Raw genomic sequence first — 16,695 nt, forward strand, 5'->3', positions numbered from 1 at the left:
AATACTTCTTCAAGAATAGTTTAAGAATAAAAATATGCTTTAATTCAATATATATTATCTGCCCATCTCATATAATACACAAAAGCAACATGCCGGTGGAATTTAGCTACACTCTGGAGCATCACTTTTCTTATGGAGAATAATATTGAAAACTCACATAAAAAAATTAACCACTACAAAATTTATTGATAATTAAATTAAATTATATTGATAATACAATTAGTTGTTAATATAATTTAATTTAATTATCAATGAATCTTACATCAATTAATTTTTTATGTGAGACTTAATTGTAATTCTTCTTATTATTTAACGTCTTTATTCTAATTCAATTTTTGGGCTGATTCTATTTTATTATAATTATATTTATCGATAGTTGCAATTCTGATAACAATTTTTATCATGTTACTTAATCGTCGTCGGCATATATTATTAAAGTAATCCAATAATCCAATACCTAACCTACTCGTTGAGGATGTTTTTTTTTTTATTTCTTTTTTACCTGATAACAGTTATTTATGGACTTACTTAGATCAGATTATGTTAGCTTTCTTATGAGAAATACATAATGCATAATGCGGGTTTAGTTGGCCTTCAAAAACAATGTGTATATCACACACACACACAAGCACAATATTCGTTAGCACGCAGCAACCATCGTGGGGGAAAGGTAATACAATTGAGAGAGAGACTCTGCTTCGGATTCTTCTTTCTTTGTCCTTGATTCCAATCCTCAGCTAATTGTTTAGAATCCCCGACGTGTCCTCTCAACTTCTGGGAATTTCTGTTTCTTCTTCGATTGGTTGGGTCTCGGTGTGCTTCCCTTCCAATCGATCCGATTTATAACCATGGCGACGATCGGGCACAACAACCTCAACGCCAAATTGGTGAGTTTGATTTCGGTTCCTTATTTTCTCATCATTTTTGTTTCCTTGCCAGGTTTGTCGACGGTTCGAGGTTATAACAGTCTCAATTGATGATCAGGTTCTCCTTGGTGATATGGGCGCCGGAAAGTCCAGCCTGGTTTTGCGATTTGTCAGGGGTCAATTTCTTGAATTCCAGGTTACTTTACCTCCTCACTTAATTCGGAGCTTCTCTTGAAGATTTTACTGGGTGAATTTGAGTTAGATGCGCTTGAAATTTTACTGGGTATATTTAGAGTTTGATATACTGATATACTGAAAATGTTCATTGAATTACATGTCTCTCTCCCTGGGCAAACAAATATTTTGGTATTTTGAATTTAGCTCATTCGAGTGAAGTTGAACTAATTTTTCGGATGAAATTATAATTTGAATTCAATTTTTATCAGCATTGTGATGTTTTAATTGCAATGTTTCTAAAATCTATAATTCAGAAGATGAGAATTGTTTCTTCTGATCACATAAAGCACAGGTATGGATGCTTTTTCCCTTCTCCTCAGGAATGTGGTGAGAGTAAATGGTTCCAGCTATGTAGTTTACTATGGTAATCTGAGGAAACAAAGGAGGGAAAACGATTATGCTCGATCTTCTCTTTACAACAATTTGCACGTTGGCGGTTTTGGTTCTCATGTCTGCTAGTTTTTGCCAAAGCCTAAGAAACAGTCTGATAAACTTATTAAGTCTCTGTTGCTGAGTTTATATAGTCTGTTGTGTGGACAGGAATCAACAATAGGTGCAGCCTTCTTTTCACAGACATTGGCTGTTGATGATGCAACTGTTAAATTTGAAATTTGGGACACGGCTGGACAGGAGAGGTACCACAGCTTGGCTCCCATGTACTACAGAGGAGCTGCTGCTGCCATCATTGTCTATGATATTACTAGCACAGTATGTTATCTCTCCCTCATGATATTGTGAATTTGTATTGAAGTAGGTAATACATACATACATAAATTGATGGAAGATGGAAGACTCCTACTTGGAGCACGAAGCATTAGAATATTAGATTGATTTTTATGTTATCTTTTAGATTCTTAGGATTTATTGTTTTATTATAATCATCTTTTAGATTTGATTTGTATTATAATTTTGTTTGAATAAATCTAATCTTCTAAATTACTAGTGCCAGCTTACATTTGAACATTGTGATTTGCTTAGATTATCTTTTATATTAGGGTTATGGTTAAAGCCCTGTAACTTGAGCCAAGTTTTTCTTTACTTGTGATTATTTAAAAAGAAAAAAGTTTTTTCTTTACTTGTCAAACCTTTAAATGAATTGAATAAAGTTGAATATTTTGTGGTCACTCTCTCAATTTGGTCTACATCTCCCTCCTCTCTTCCCTCTCCTCCCTCTTGTTAAGCATTAGTTTGGCATTAGAGCTTGCATTGCTATACTCTGTAAACGCTTTTGTTGCCAAAAAGCTCACTGGAACCATAATCTACGCTTGTATAGCTCTCAACTTCCGGATTCTGGAACCATAGCCTATACCTGTATATCTCCATGTAGCTCTCGATGTTTGATCCTCCCTTGCAACAAGAATAATTACCGATCATGGAACAAGTTCCTGCATCATCCAAACACCATGATCATCCAACTATCATGAAGTATTGACAGTCTTACTCTTCGAAGGAAGTTCTTTCAAGCAAGGGAGAATGATGGAAGATTTGGAAGTAGGAAACTCTAGAACATTAGACTGATTTTTTGTTATCTTTAAGATTCTTTGGATTTCTTATTTTTACTGGAATTTTCACTTCTCTTAAAGTATTAATGATATTATTGGATATCCATGCTCCTATCCATGTTTCTAATTTCCTCGGTAAAAGGTTTTAACTTTTGGATTCGTTGGGATTATATACATGCAATACCTTTTGTTTTTTTTTAATTTTCTGATTTATTATCCAAATGTTAAGTTTTTCTTCTGGCCTATGATGCCTGTTAGAATAAATACAAATGATATGTTTCTAACTTGTAGACCAAGGAAGCCTATTTCATATGCTGTTTGTGTAATGTGTCGTTGGAGTTTGAGACAAACAGCCATTGTTTTTTTGCATTGGGAAGTAGTGTGGCCATTTTGACATCTTTCATGAGCATTGGATTTGGTGTGGGTTGGATGTTGATCTTTTGTCAGGGTTTGCTGCTAGACTATGCTTTTGAGATTTTAATTCCCTTTGTGCACCAAGGTTTCATGTGATAGGTTTTGTACATTTTATTTGCAGGATTCATTTACACGTGCAAAGAAGTGGGTCCAAGAACTTCAAAAGCAAGGTATTTGCTGATTTCCTTTTTCTATGAATGTTTGATTTAAGTAGATTACTGTGACATAAAAGATGCGTGTTAAATGTATACAATGAAAAAGTAGAGCCAAAAATATTTGGTATAATCACCAGTTTCATCCTAATATTAGTCCCGTAACTTTACAACTTTGTAACTTGGTTTTGCTGTTTTCAAACTATGTAATTAAGTGTGAAAGCTCAGGCTCTTAGTCATAACTGAGTTCTGCTTGCAGGGCTGTATAGGAATATTACAGAAACAGAAAGCCCACTAAATCTGCAGGAGTAATAGAATTAAATCTAACTAAATCTAAATTATTCTAATCCCGTAAAATCTGAAATATAAACAGAAAGTAAACTAGGGTGAAACTATAAACCTAGCTTCTTGGGTTTTGAAAGAAGACCCAACGAGATATCCATCATTATGTCCTTGCCATGACAACCTGCAGCAAATGTGTTAATGGGTTGTTATCATCCATTGATCCATAATCAAGCTATAAACAAAGGTGTAGCTACATAAATTGACCATTCCCGTGAGCAAGATAGAAAGCCAACCAAACACAAAATAAAAGATATAGAAAGGAAGAGAATTGAAAGAGAAAACCAGTAAACAGTGCTGAATTTCCACTTATACCACTGACCTTTCGCATCCCCATACCTTCACCTTCATTTGAGCCCCCAAGCCTCCTCTCAAATCCAGATGAGTAAAATGAAGAAAACCCTCAAATTATATGCAAGAAACCCTCAAAAATCGTGTATTAGTGAAGCTGTTTGTTTTGGGTCTGCAATAGTGCTACAACACCAAAGAGCATGATCACTATTTTCATGTTATTGAGCTGCGGCACCACAAAGTTGGTGCTAGGGCACCAGAGAAAACCAGTGAAAAACAATATTTGCTTGCTTTAGACCAATTTTTACTCAATTCTCTCCATATTTACCAATAATTTACAAAAACATCAATGAGCCCAATTCTATAGAAAATGGATCAAAATACCCCCCAAATGTAATTATAACTCCCCAAATAACTTCTAAAAATATGTCGAATGGCACAAAATATGGGGAGTCATCAATGACATTGGTCTTCCCCCTGCATGATTTTCTGACTTGTATTTTCCTCAATTCCCAGTTTTGAAGACGACATCAAATAATATGTATTTTACCTATGATATTATATGTATATTTGCTTGAACTTCTCCATCACTGATCTACGACTCCTATATCATGAAATAAAGATAACAAATTATTGATCACTGCTGTGTTACGACTCGGGAAATAACAGTTGACAGGTTTCCTTTCAAAAGTGATATAAGTTCTAACCCTTTTGGCCGTGCTCTAGGTGTGCGGGGTCTGTGGTTGCATATGTAGAAATTTAATGAATGAATTCAATTTGTTTGTTTCAGGGAACCCAAATATGGTCATGGCTCTTGCTGGTAACAAAGCTGACCTGGAAGATAGGAGGCAAGTGACAGCTGAAGTAAGTATTATTATTATTATTTTTTTAACTACTCGTTTCATGGTGTATAATCTTATTAAGAATTATATTTCCTTTCACAATCTAATCACTTCAGTGGCAACTCTGGTGAAGCGATATTGCATTACACTGTCGGGGAATTTCTTTTAACGGAATTTAACCACCAGCTCATAATTTCTAATATTTGCATTGCAGGAGGCACGTGTATATGCCGAGGAAAATTCTCTCTTTTTCATGGAGACCTCTGCCAAAACTGCAGCTAATGTAAATGATGTATTTTATGAAATAGGTACGAGTCTTTTCCTATCCTGTGTCAGTGTTTCAGCTTCTTATCGGGGACGATTAATAATCCTAATTTGACTTGTGTTTGGTTTGCTTCCTTTATTGAGTTGCGTTTAGGATAATTTAGAAGGGGAAACATGAAACCAAAGAAGAGATACTCTCCTCGAGAGAAAAGTCTGTTCATCATTTGTAGGGGAGGGCGATATTTGCACTGTTTTTGCCTGGGATTGAAGTCTGAAGTCTTAACTGCGAAAAAATACCCATGTCTCGCATGTGCTTTTGTTTTGAATTATCTTACTTTTTTCACCGTGACCCGTGAATTCTGTTAACAGCCAAGAGATTGCCGAGGGCCCAGCCTGCTCAAAATCCAGCAGGAATGGTTCTTGTGGATAGACCTCCAGAAGGATCAAGAGCTTTATCATCGTGCTGTTCATAAGTCGTGCGATTTGCGTGGCATCCACGAAAAAAGGAAAATTAAACACGATGTGGTTTGTCTTAGCTCTCGCACTTTCCCATGTGCCTCAGGGGCCACCTACCTACTAACCTATCCAACTTGTTCTGTAATTTTCCTGCTGTTTACCTTTTGTTGCCCCCCACCAAAAAAAAAAAAAAGAAAGTTTATGGTACAGAATATACCTGGGATACGCGGTGTCTGTGGGTTCAATAGTATCTAAGGAAAATGCATCTAAACTTAAGCTTGCTCGCTTACCTCTTTTAACAACGTTGGTTAGCTTTTCGCTCCCCTCCATTCTCCTCTTTTAGCCGAAATGCCTCGTATGTTGATTTAAAGAAGGGGGGGGGGGGAATAGGATGTGAATCAGAGGTGACTGTTTTATACTGGTTGCTGTAATAAAGGTTTTTTATTGTTATATTATATAAATAATGAGAGTATGAAATAATTTAGTATGTATATTCGTGTGGGAGGGTGTGAGTGAATTTTTTTAAAACTAATTGGAAAAACTAAGATACTTTGTGAATGTTTTTTTCAATTAAAAAAAATTGAGTTAGATCTGGATTTTTGGTGGATCACCAGGATTAGGATATGTCACCTCTAAGCTTAAAAAGCGCTTCCAAGTAGTTGTTTAATGGTCCTTCCAATTACATTAAGATAGTTTATTGAGTACACAAATGAATGTCATGTGATCTATTTATGAAATTCTTTATAATGTAAAAGTAATATATATTATCTCTTATTGCAATATTGTTTTTGTTGAAAATTAATCAAAATACTTTTATTTATTATATATATATATGTTTTATTTTATTATTTTCATTTGACTGTGTAATGGAACAAAAAGGTGCGAGTGAAGAAAGATATCATGGCCACTGGAACTTATGACTCGATGGTGATATGGTAATAGATTTAAGTTGCCCCAGTCACTTCATGAGTTTGAAACGGCACTCGCCGTAGTAATGGCTTGGGCTTAGATTCTGAGCAGCCACTTATCCATGTTTGCGCAACGATCCCATCATCGATCTCATTGGCCGGTTCATGATCCTTCTTTTGTGCGCATAAATGGCCCTAGGAGGATGACATTCAAGAGTTTGGCAAAAAATTTATTTGTAAATCATAATCAATAAAAAATAAATTGTTATTAAAATTAAAAAATAGATTTATTTTTTAAAAATAAAATTTAATATTGATCTTTATCTGCGAATAAGTTTCTTGGCAAGCAATTAAATGTAATTTTTCCTTCTTTATATCAAAATAAAAAAAAGATCTTGCAACAAATTTAGAACTAATCGCTTCAATAGTTTTATTTAATTTTTTAATAAAAAAAGAAAAGAAATGATATATTTTTTCATACTGACGAAGGCATAATTACCTTCGTCTAGATCAAAGTACATTCATTTGTAAAATAATTTAATCACAATAAATAATATATTTTAGAATTAAGAATACTTAATAATTAATAATTGTATAGTATTTTCAAATATCATTAAGTTGAGAAATCAATTTAATATTGTGGAACACGTCAGCTCTCTGCCACGTGGTGTTCTTCCTCTCCTTCAACATTGACTTGTTCTTCACCCTTCTCACCCTCTGCCCTAAAGCCAAAGGGTGGGTCAATATGTGACCAACTTAAACGCTACAATTAAATGGAATGACCAAAGGAATGAGATTCATTGGGAGAGAAGACAAAGGAAAAGAATTGCGACATTTAATTATAAGAATATTTGAGTGTATTGTACTGAAGAAAGTTATGATAATTAAACCATCAAGTCTATTGCAAATGTTCACTGCAAAAGAACAATTTTTTTTTTCATGTTATACCTCTTGAGATTTCTTCTGCAGAATTGACTCGCTGTGCTTGCATGACATTATATATAAGTCTCGTATCAAATAGCTACTGTGAACAAGGTATGGATGCACCAATTATGGAGGAGTCATGATGACCAGTGTGTGTTTAAACATTGGAATGAGGAAAGCAGTGCCTAAATGGCTTAATGCCGTTTGATTTACTCGTGAAATCTTTTATGACATTAAATAAATACCTCTCATTGTAATATTTTAAAATTTAATATCAACATTTTTATTAATTTTATTTAAAATCATCAAAATAATATTAATTGTTTTATATATTTACTTTACTTTATTTTTATTTTTTTGCTTGAGCTCCGGTATTCTAAAATTTTTACCCATACTTGAAAAACACGTCATAGAAAAGATACCTCTCACAGCGAATTAATTTGCTCTTGGCTGCTGCATAACTAGGGCTTGAGATAATTTATTTTATTATTTTCATATTAGGACGTAATGGATAAAAAGGTGACAGTAGAGAAGGAGATGATCATAGGCTCGGGCTTAGATTCTGAAGACCCACTAATCCACAAAAGAACGAAAATCTCATTTTGATCCGCATTCGGTGATTCGTGGTCCTTTTTTATCAAAAACAATTTGACCATGCATCGGGGTCCTAGAAATTGATCATGGAAGGAAAAACATAATTTTAAATGTTTATATTTTATTCAAATTTTATTATAAATTTTTCTCTTTTTTTTTATTCCATATCTCTATATTTTTTTTATTTGCACCTTAGATCCTTATAACAATGCTTGTGAAGGAATTTAAGGTGCAGACAAAAAAAATATAGAGACCTAAAATATTAAAACAAATATAAAAATTTATAATAAAATTTGAGTAAAGTAAAAAAAATCCTAAGGTTATGTTTTTCATTATCAAAGTGATGGGACTCTATTTGTTCCCAGGTAAAATCACGCCCCGTTTTATGGGCATATAAAAGTTAAGTTGTATTATTTATCACTTATAAATAATATAATATTTTATAAATATTATATACAACATTATTTACAATGACATACCAGGACCAATCCTTGCGTGGATAAACACTGTTATGTGTGTGTATCCCCTAAATCAAAATGGAAAAAAAAAATCTTAGAAGAATTTAGAATACTCACTTGCATTATTTTTATTGACAAAAAATAAGCATAAAGTCATTTTATGCTTTTTTTTAATTCCATTGCTCGATATATTAAAAAACCTAGCAGCTTTATGGGTGCTTGAGAATGCCATTGACATAATATAAGTTAATTCAAGCCCCTCAACTAGTTAAACCAAGTGTTTGTTGGTTAAAGTAATTTTATATTGATAATTTTTTTAATTATGAAGACTTAATAATTAAAAATTACATATTATTTTTAAATAGTATTGAGTCAAAAAATGAATTTAAAATTTTAAACAAGAATGACAAAGTAAACATTAAAATGTCTCAATGATAAACATAAAATTCATTTATTACATGAGACATGTTGAAGGAAAAACAACGAAAAATTTTCAAGAAATTCCTAGTAGGAAATTGATTTCAAAAAAGATTTAGAAAATCTGAAATTACTTCGCAGTGCCCAAAGAAAGAAATAAACAGTATCAAGGGAACGAAATAAAAATATCAATACATTTCAACCTCCTAGCTAAGGTAGTTAAACTCATAAATTTAAGTAAATTCATGACAGGAATGTAAATTCGTATGATAAATTTAAATTATAAACTCGTAAGAGTTTACTTCTATTAATAAATAGTCATTACAATATGATTGTAATTTAATTTAAATATATTAAAAATATTCAGGACAAGGCCTTTCATTCATTTAACATTTTAATTACTTGAAAAACTTTATTTCGTGTTCATCATCTTGGAGCTATTTTCCATTTAACCTAGAATGCCTCAAGTGAGGTTGTTCCAAGAAGATCAAACCCTGAATAATCATGCAAATAATAGAAATGCGGATTCCCTCCAATAATAGGTCACCTGTCATTTTTAAGACCCTGGCTAATTTGTTAGAATGGTCAGCCCTCCGGTTTGCTAATAAGGGAGCCCCCTATAGAAATGCTTAGAGCAACGCTTAGAACCAAAGGAAGGTGCTAAGCCTTTACATTAAACCATTTATAAATACATAATATGAAACTCTCGCCCTCTTTCTGTAGGACTTGCTATCTATACTACAAGGCTACTTCAAGGCAAGCCAGATCTCCTAGTTCGGGTATGAATTCTCATTCGAGAAGTCCCTCTTAAGTATAGAGAAGATATGGTACCACAAAGCTAGGGCACTACATTGAGTATGCCTAATTCCTTTTATGATAAGTAGTCTGGGTTTAATTTTCAATTGCCCTAAGATTTTTGACCTCGAAGAGCTGTTGCAAGTTGAAAGTGACTTGTGGGTTTGGCCTTAAAGTGTGGATCATTGGGTTGAGTACAAAGCATGTTTTCAGACCTTGGGTAGTGACTTACTTTTAGTATAATTGATAAATTAGGAAGAGTCGCCAAATAGACTGAATTAGTCTTAATGCCATAATAGGCAGGTCGCCCTACATCACCTTTCCTTTTTTTCCCTAACTGTTTGATAGCAAGCATTCTTGGAGCAAGTAATCTGCTAAAGAATAGAAAAGTGAAGTTGCATCCTAATCTGCTCTTAGGGGAAGGTGTAAATGAAAGAAATCATCATAGGAATAAGAAAAAGAATGCTACAAGTCTTTTTTAAGTGAAAGAGGATTTGGTTTTAGCAGACTAGGTTGTGCTAGAATTCGATCTAACCATATCCGATCTTTAAAAAGAATAAGCTCTTGTTTAAGAGTTCAAAAGAAAGATTTGCTAATTGTGAAATCTTGTCTCAATAACTGGTGCTTTAATGCATTAGTTGAGTCCTATTAGTGCCTTTTCTGTTAGATTGCTTGCTTTTTTGAGCCTAGAAAGCAGCTAGAAGGTCATGGAGTAAATTTGGATTCTTTGCTTATGAGATTTTTATTTAGTAAGAAGAGAAAAGGACTAACTCTTTTGAACCTTTCTTTCTTCTTGGAACTAGAAAAGAACCTACAGGCTACCCAGCCTTTAGAGTCTATTCAAGATTACTTTTTCAAATGAGACCAGAATCTCAAGCTTAATTTGAAAGGAAATCAAAGAGCATAAGCAACATAGCGGCTACTCTTTTGTTTGCATTAGGAGTTATGTTCTTGTCTTTTAGTTTAGCTTTCATTAGTTTTTGGTAGTAGTTGCTGCTTGTACCTTTCAATTTAAGGTCACATAAAACTGCAAGGTGCTCTTAAGGCATTTCATCTTCAAATTGGGCCTGAGGTGTAGGGGGAGGATTCGAACCTGCAATCTTTAGGTCATGAGCCTGACGAGTTAACCAACTACTCTACCTGCTTCGCTTCCTTACTTTCACCTCTCTTTTCATTCCATTCCCCTCTAACGGAATGGCTAGAATAAAAGGTCAAGTCCAGCTCTTTGCCAATAAATGCAACGAGATGCCTTTTGTTTTGCTTTCCACTTCAAAAGGCCTTCCAAGGCTAGTCATTCATCTGATGACAACAAGACTAATCGCTGACCTTCTTTCTTGATCAGGGAAAACTTCCTTATTCTATCACTGCTCGAGCATGTTACTGAGCTTCAAGAGTCATCTTTTTGTTGAGGCCCAATTTCGCTTTGTAGTGTGCTCTTTCCCAAGATGTATAAACTCCTTTTGGTTGGCTTCTGTACAATGGTAAAAGTTCAAGCAAGTATGGTTCTTTCTTTCCCTATTTACGGCCATATCGTCAAATCTACCTACATCTTCATAAGCATACTTTGGATCTCCTTCGAATTTCAAAGAGGGGTTGGGGATCCACCAAACACTCTGTTTATGCTATTTAGAGTGATCACCTGCTTTAGTTCTCCCTTAAACTCGAGAAAAAGACAATGACCTGAAAATGAAAAAGTGTCTCTAATACGAGGCATCGCAGGGAATTTGAATAGAAGGAAATGGAGCCTCAAGCCAGTAAACCCATCTATAATGATAAATTATCATATGCAAGACATAAAAATTTTAAAATAGGAAAACTTATTTTTGTATTTTGTTTTATTCATGATAATAATTTTAGCAGTGTCATTTTTTTAATTTATTTGTTTATATATCAACAAGCATAAAAATTTAAAAGTAATTAAATTTATACTAAAAAATGACTTTAATAAATTTTCAAGTAACTAGTATATATTCAACAAGTATCCTTATACAGTTTTAAAAGTGAATTTTTTAGTCTCATATTAAGAAATAATCCACTCTTAGCTATTGTTTTTTGGTTTTCTAACTGAAATTAATATATTTTCATTTTACGATAATAATCTCAGCAGTATCATTTATTTATTTTGTAAGTGGAGAAACAATTTTATAAACTTATGCCTGCTTTAATTTTAAGTAAAGGTCATGATCCATTATTTAATAATTAAAGTTCTAATTGTAATTAACGGGGTCCCTAATTGTTATTTGCCCATTAAAAAATGATAATCCGCCGACAACGGTTTGGAGAATCAATAAAGCTTAGCATGACAATATTGAAACTCTTGAATCTAAAGGGCAATCTTTTTATGGATAGACTCGTACGTGAAGCACGATGAATTCATTTGGTAGATGAACAGAGAGACGAACGACGATCGTCTTATCTCGTGAACTGAGCAGACAAATATGAAAACGTGGTCCAACGCAATCTCGGCCTCCCAAATGGACCACCTTCAACAGTATAAACGACCCATCACACACCACTTGAGCCCCCTTTACCCATGAAAACGACGACCTTTCAAGCATGCCTCTGCATTCAATAGCCGAAACATGTTGGACCCATTGGTTTGTATGGGGCAAGACATTAGGTGACTTCATCAGCGAGGCTCGATTTGGTGAGCAAGATATCGAGACTTTTGGTGGACTGTGGACACTCTTAGTCCGTATAATTTTCTTGACCGAGAGAAGATATATATACTACCACGATTTTTATAAATTACTGGAGAAATATATATATATATAATTAGTTGGGAAATTACAAGCCACGATAGATATTGAAAAGCACAACATATAATAGTATAAAAGAGACTAGACATTAGAGAATGGCATGCAAGAATGAGAAGAATCGCGGCGCGCGGGAGATGAAAAAAGATTATCGCAGGCAAGAAGAGATCCCAATTCTCGTACTCTGTTCCACAATGATATGGATCTAATTAAGCAATTTTGACCACAGATTTTCGTTTTTTGAAATAGAAATTACATAGTTTTAACTTCTAAGGTTAATGAAGGAGTGGTTTTAGCAGTGTGAGACATTTGCATCGGAGGGCTCCTGATGAAAAAGGCATCATGAAAATCAATAATGTTGGTGGTGCTTTCTCTAGGGAGAAAAGATGTGCAGGTTATATGCTTGATAGAATGAGAGGAATGGGGACGTATAGGGGAATTAGTAGAATTGTTGCTGCTTCGTCTGCCTTTGAGGCTGGATGTTTGGCTCTGCAAGAAGCATTACTGGCATAAAATATGCAAAAGAAGTTGATTGCGAGGTTCTATACAAACGTTTAATGGCTGGCTCTGTTGGTGATGCGAATTGGCAGAGTAAGCATCTTTTAACATGCATAAGCCACCAGGTACTGCATTCTCCTTGGTAGCATGCCAAGGCAATGGTGCTACTGATGCTTTAGCAATTGTTGGGGTGGAGCCTAATGGGTGGCTGGTGACAGGACCTCCCTTCTTAACTGAGTTGTTGGCTGATTTATCTGACACAAGGAAGAATTGTTTGGATGTTGTAGTCTGCTAATTTTGCTACATTTGATATTGGCTCCTTCTTTGTGTATTTTGAGACAAGTTTTTGTTGTTTTCTTTTTTGGTTAGTTTTGTATGTTCGGTTATATCTAGGTTTTTCTAAAGTGTTTTTCTTGACTTCAACTATTAGTGTGTGTAAATTGTTTTTTTGGTGATTAACAAAACAGGCTCTTTTTTTTTTTTGGAAGGGGGTTTTTACATTTAAATCTAAATTTCTAGTCCTTTGAAATAATTACAATTCTTGAGATCATTAAATAAACAATTAATATTTCTACTATATTTAGCACTCCTTTGTTATAGTATTTATACGAATATATTTTTAATTTTAACATTCAACACTTTTTTTTTTAGAGAATCACACTGAAGGACCATTAAATAACATTTATTACTCTACAGGATCAAATAATTCTGATTTGCTGTGCAGGATCAAGGAACTTAAATGTAATTAAAATTTATTATGAAAATATAAAACTACCTCTCATATAATATGTGTGTGTTGTGATAGCAGAATTAGTTGTTGTTAAAATGGACATGACACTTATTATTATATTATTATTATTATTATTTTGAATGAGCACTTGTTCACGACATTATGGCTCTTTCTCTCTAATACCAAGTTAATATTTTAGAATTGTTGATAAAAAAATTAGTTATTGCTAGAATAAAAATAGGACTTGCTTTTCATGACTAGGGATTTGTTCACGAAATTACAACACTTCTTTCTCTCACTACTATGTTAATTTTCAGAGTTATTAATAAAAAAAATTAATTGTTAAAAAAATGAGACCCTTTTCTTCACATGAAAACTTGTTGAAAGAGCGTATATATATGAGAGACAGTTTGTTTTTTCATAATAAATTTTAATTATATTTAAAACTCTTGATTTTTGCAGAGTAATTTTAGAATAGTTTGGCCCTTGTTCGTAATAAATGATCTTCCCAAGTACTCTATTGTAGGGGTGTGCAAGAAAACCAAAAACCTGATCAAACCCGGTCCGGTCCGATCCAACCCAATCCAGTTTGAATAAAGAATAAGCAACCCGAACACTAAACTAGTCTGTCTAGACTGGGTTGGTCGATTGGGTCAAACTATGTCTTGGACTAATGTTTAGTACTACATAGTCCAGCCCAACCTGGTGGTCATATATTTTTATATATATATATAATTTTTTTAAAGTAATATATATATACACATACTCCATTTATTTTCTCAAATTTTCTTTAAAATTTTTTCGTTCCAGATTCTATTTCTCCTCTCCCTTTTTCACAAAGCATGATATAATCCTTTGCTTTGTTGGTGGAGCCGTCCTTGCCATATGTGGTAACCATCAGTGTTCTTCCTTTTCTTCCCCTATCTTGGCTTTCTCCTTTCTCCTTTCGTTGCTCTGTTCGTGAAGTTCTTTGCTTTGTCTGGAGATTTCTTCATGGTTGTTCTGGAAATTCCTCATCCAATCCTCCTCCAAGTTTGTGGTTTGATTCATCGATTTTGTTGCTTAGATCATTTTCTTAGGTTTTTAACCACGTTCTTGTGTTCCTAAATGGGTGTTCTTTGATTTTTTTTAAAGTTTTTTATTCAAGTAAAAAAAAAAAATGTTGGTCTCCTAGACTAGTCCACGAGTCTGGTAGACAATACCCGATCTGATTAGTCATCGGGTTTGCTTCGGGCCAGACCAATCAGTCTATTGTGCTTTTCCCTATTTCCTTTAATAATTAAACAACCATTTCTTAACATATATATGCATTATATATATAAATATCATATTGTATATACTTCATACTCGAATTTGGCTCTGCAATCTGGATCTGCATCAGTAACGACAAGCGGGGTTTAAGATAGTTTGAGTTCACATCAAAATACAAAGTTTCTTAAAATAAGCAAATAGCCCGACTCCGAACCTTGCCCCACGTAGTATGTACACAACGACGACGCACAGCAACTAATTTTTGGTCCAATTAAACACTCTGTGATTCAATTCAACTCAAAGACGAGAAAGAGCCAAAACCTGTTCGCTGTAATGACCACCCCTATTACTATTATCGTTCTTATTCCGATCAACTCGAGGCGAGCTAGACGACGTTGTACTCTGCACATCTTCGGATACCACGAACGCCTTCGCCTTCTCCCTCAATTCAAACTTGAGAATCTTCCCGGTTGAAGCTTGGGCAGCTCGTCCATGAACTTGACGACTTTCGGAACCATGAAGTGTGGCATCCTCTTCCTGCAATACCCGATTATGTCATTCTCCGTGACGTGATCATCACCAGTCGTAGTCGTCCTCCCTGATTCGTTCTTCTTCAGAGCTATGAAGGCGCAGGGGCTTTCTCCCCACCTAGGATGAGGCATGGCCACCACCGCGGCTTCCGACACCCTCGGATGCTTGTAAAGAACATTCTCGACCTCGACGCTGCTAATGTTTTCTCCGCCGGAGATAATCACATCCTTGGACCGGTCTTTGATCTCCAAATAACCATCTGGGTGTACAACTCCAACATCCCGGTTCTGAACCACCCGTTCTGGAACACTTTGGATGTTTCGTTTGGATCCTTATAATACCCTTTCATGATCCCACTCCCTCTCAGCACTATCTCTCCCATCGTCTTCCATCTCTAGGCACGCTCTCCATCGTCTCTAGATTCTTCACGTCCACACTCGCGAGTGTTATATGCTAACCCCTTGACGTGCTTTCAGCTTGGATTGTTCCTCTTTCGGTAAATCATTCCACTTCTTATCCCACTCGCAAACAAGCGCTGGTCCAGTGGCTTCCGTAAGGCCGTACGCATGCGTGACGTGGAACCCGAGCGACTCGATCTGTTGGAGGAGCGCCGCCGGGGGGGAGCGCCTCCGGTGAGGATCTCGACAGTTGAGGTAGGCGGTGGCGGTCAGTTTGTTTGGCCTGGAGGATGATGTTGAAGATAATGGGGGCACAGCACATGTGAGTGACGTTGTGAAGGGCAATGTTCTTAAAGATTTGGGGGCCGTGATGTTGCGGAGGCAGACGTTGGTGCCGCCACGTGCCGCCACCCCCCAGGTGAAGGTCCACCCGTTGCAGTGGAACATGGGGAGGGTCCAGAGGTAGACCGGTGCGGTCGGAACTTCCCAGCATAAAATCAAGCTGAGAGTACTGAGGTAGGCTCCTCTGTGACTGTAAACGACGCCTTTGGGTGCGGAGGTGGTGCCTGAGGTGTAGTTGAGAGCCACTGGGTCCCACTCATCGTGGGGCTCGATGGGGACGAAGGCTGGGTCGCCTCGGAGGATGAGGAGCTCGTAGTCGAGCTCGTTCATGCGGATGCCGGTGGGAGAGTTGATGTCGTCAATAACGACGACTAACGGCAGAGAGGAATAACCGTTAGATTCCATGAGGATTCGAAGCGCTTCGCCAGCCTTAGGAACATACTCGTAGTCCACGAAGAAGACCTTGGCTTCCGAGTGCTTCAGAATGGTGGCTATGTTGCTGGCATCAAGTCGAGTGTTTATGGTGTTCAACACAGCTCCCGCCATGGGCACAGCGAAATGCATCTCGTACATGGCCGGAACGTTGGGCGCCAACACTGATACCTGTCACAAATTGCACGGAGCCACGTGATCATCTGTCAGAGAGAATCTCGGGTACGTATCGTAGGGACATTATAAAGTAAAGATTCCATAATGATTGTGAAATTGTAAAGTATGTGTATGGAGA

General features: G+C 35.7%; 1 protein-coding gene and 1 pseudogene across 1 annotated transcript; one reads left to right on the top strand and one right to left on the bottom strand.

The window, feature by feature from the left end:
• Positions 1-605: 605 nt before the first annotated feature.
• Positions 606-5,689, top strand: LOC129296049 (ras-related protein RHN1). Its single transcript, XM_054934647.1, has 7 exons — positions 606-887; positions 985-1,062; positions 1,644-1,811; positions 3,141-3,189; positions 4,595-4,668; positions 4,861-4,954; positions 5,280-5,689. Exons 1-7 carry the CDS (start codon positions 849-851, stop codon positions 5,381-5,383), a joined length of 606 nt encoding a protein of 201 aa, XP_054790622.1. The 5' UTR covers positions 606-848; the 3' UTR covers positions 5,384-5,689.
• Positions 5,690-14,983: 9,294 nt separating this feature from the next.
• LOC129296050 (trans-cinnamate:CoA ligase, peroxisomal-like) lies at positions 14,984-16,571 on the bottom strand (annotated as a pseudogene).
• Positions 16,572-16,695: the final 124 nt, after the last annotated feature.

The sequence above is a fragment of the Prosopis cineraria genome, unplaced genomic scaffold (assembly GCF_029017545.1).
Source record: "Prosopis cineraria cultivar Desert tree isolate PC_DT_omini unplaced genomic scaffold, ASM2901754v1 PC247, whole genome shotgun sequence".
Lineage (NCBI taxonomy): Eukaryota > Viridiplantae > Streptophyta > Magnoliopsida > Fabales > Fabaceae > Prosopis > Prosopis cineraria.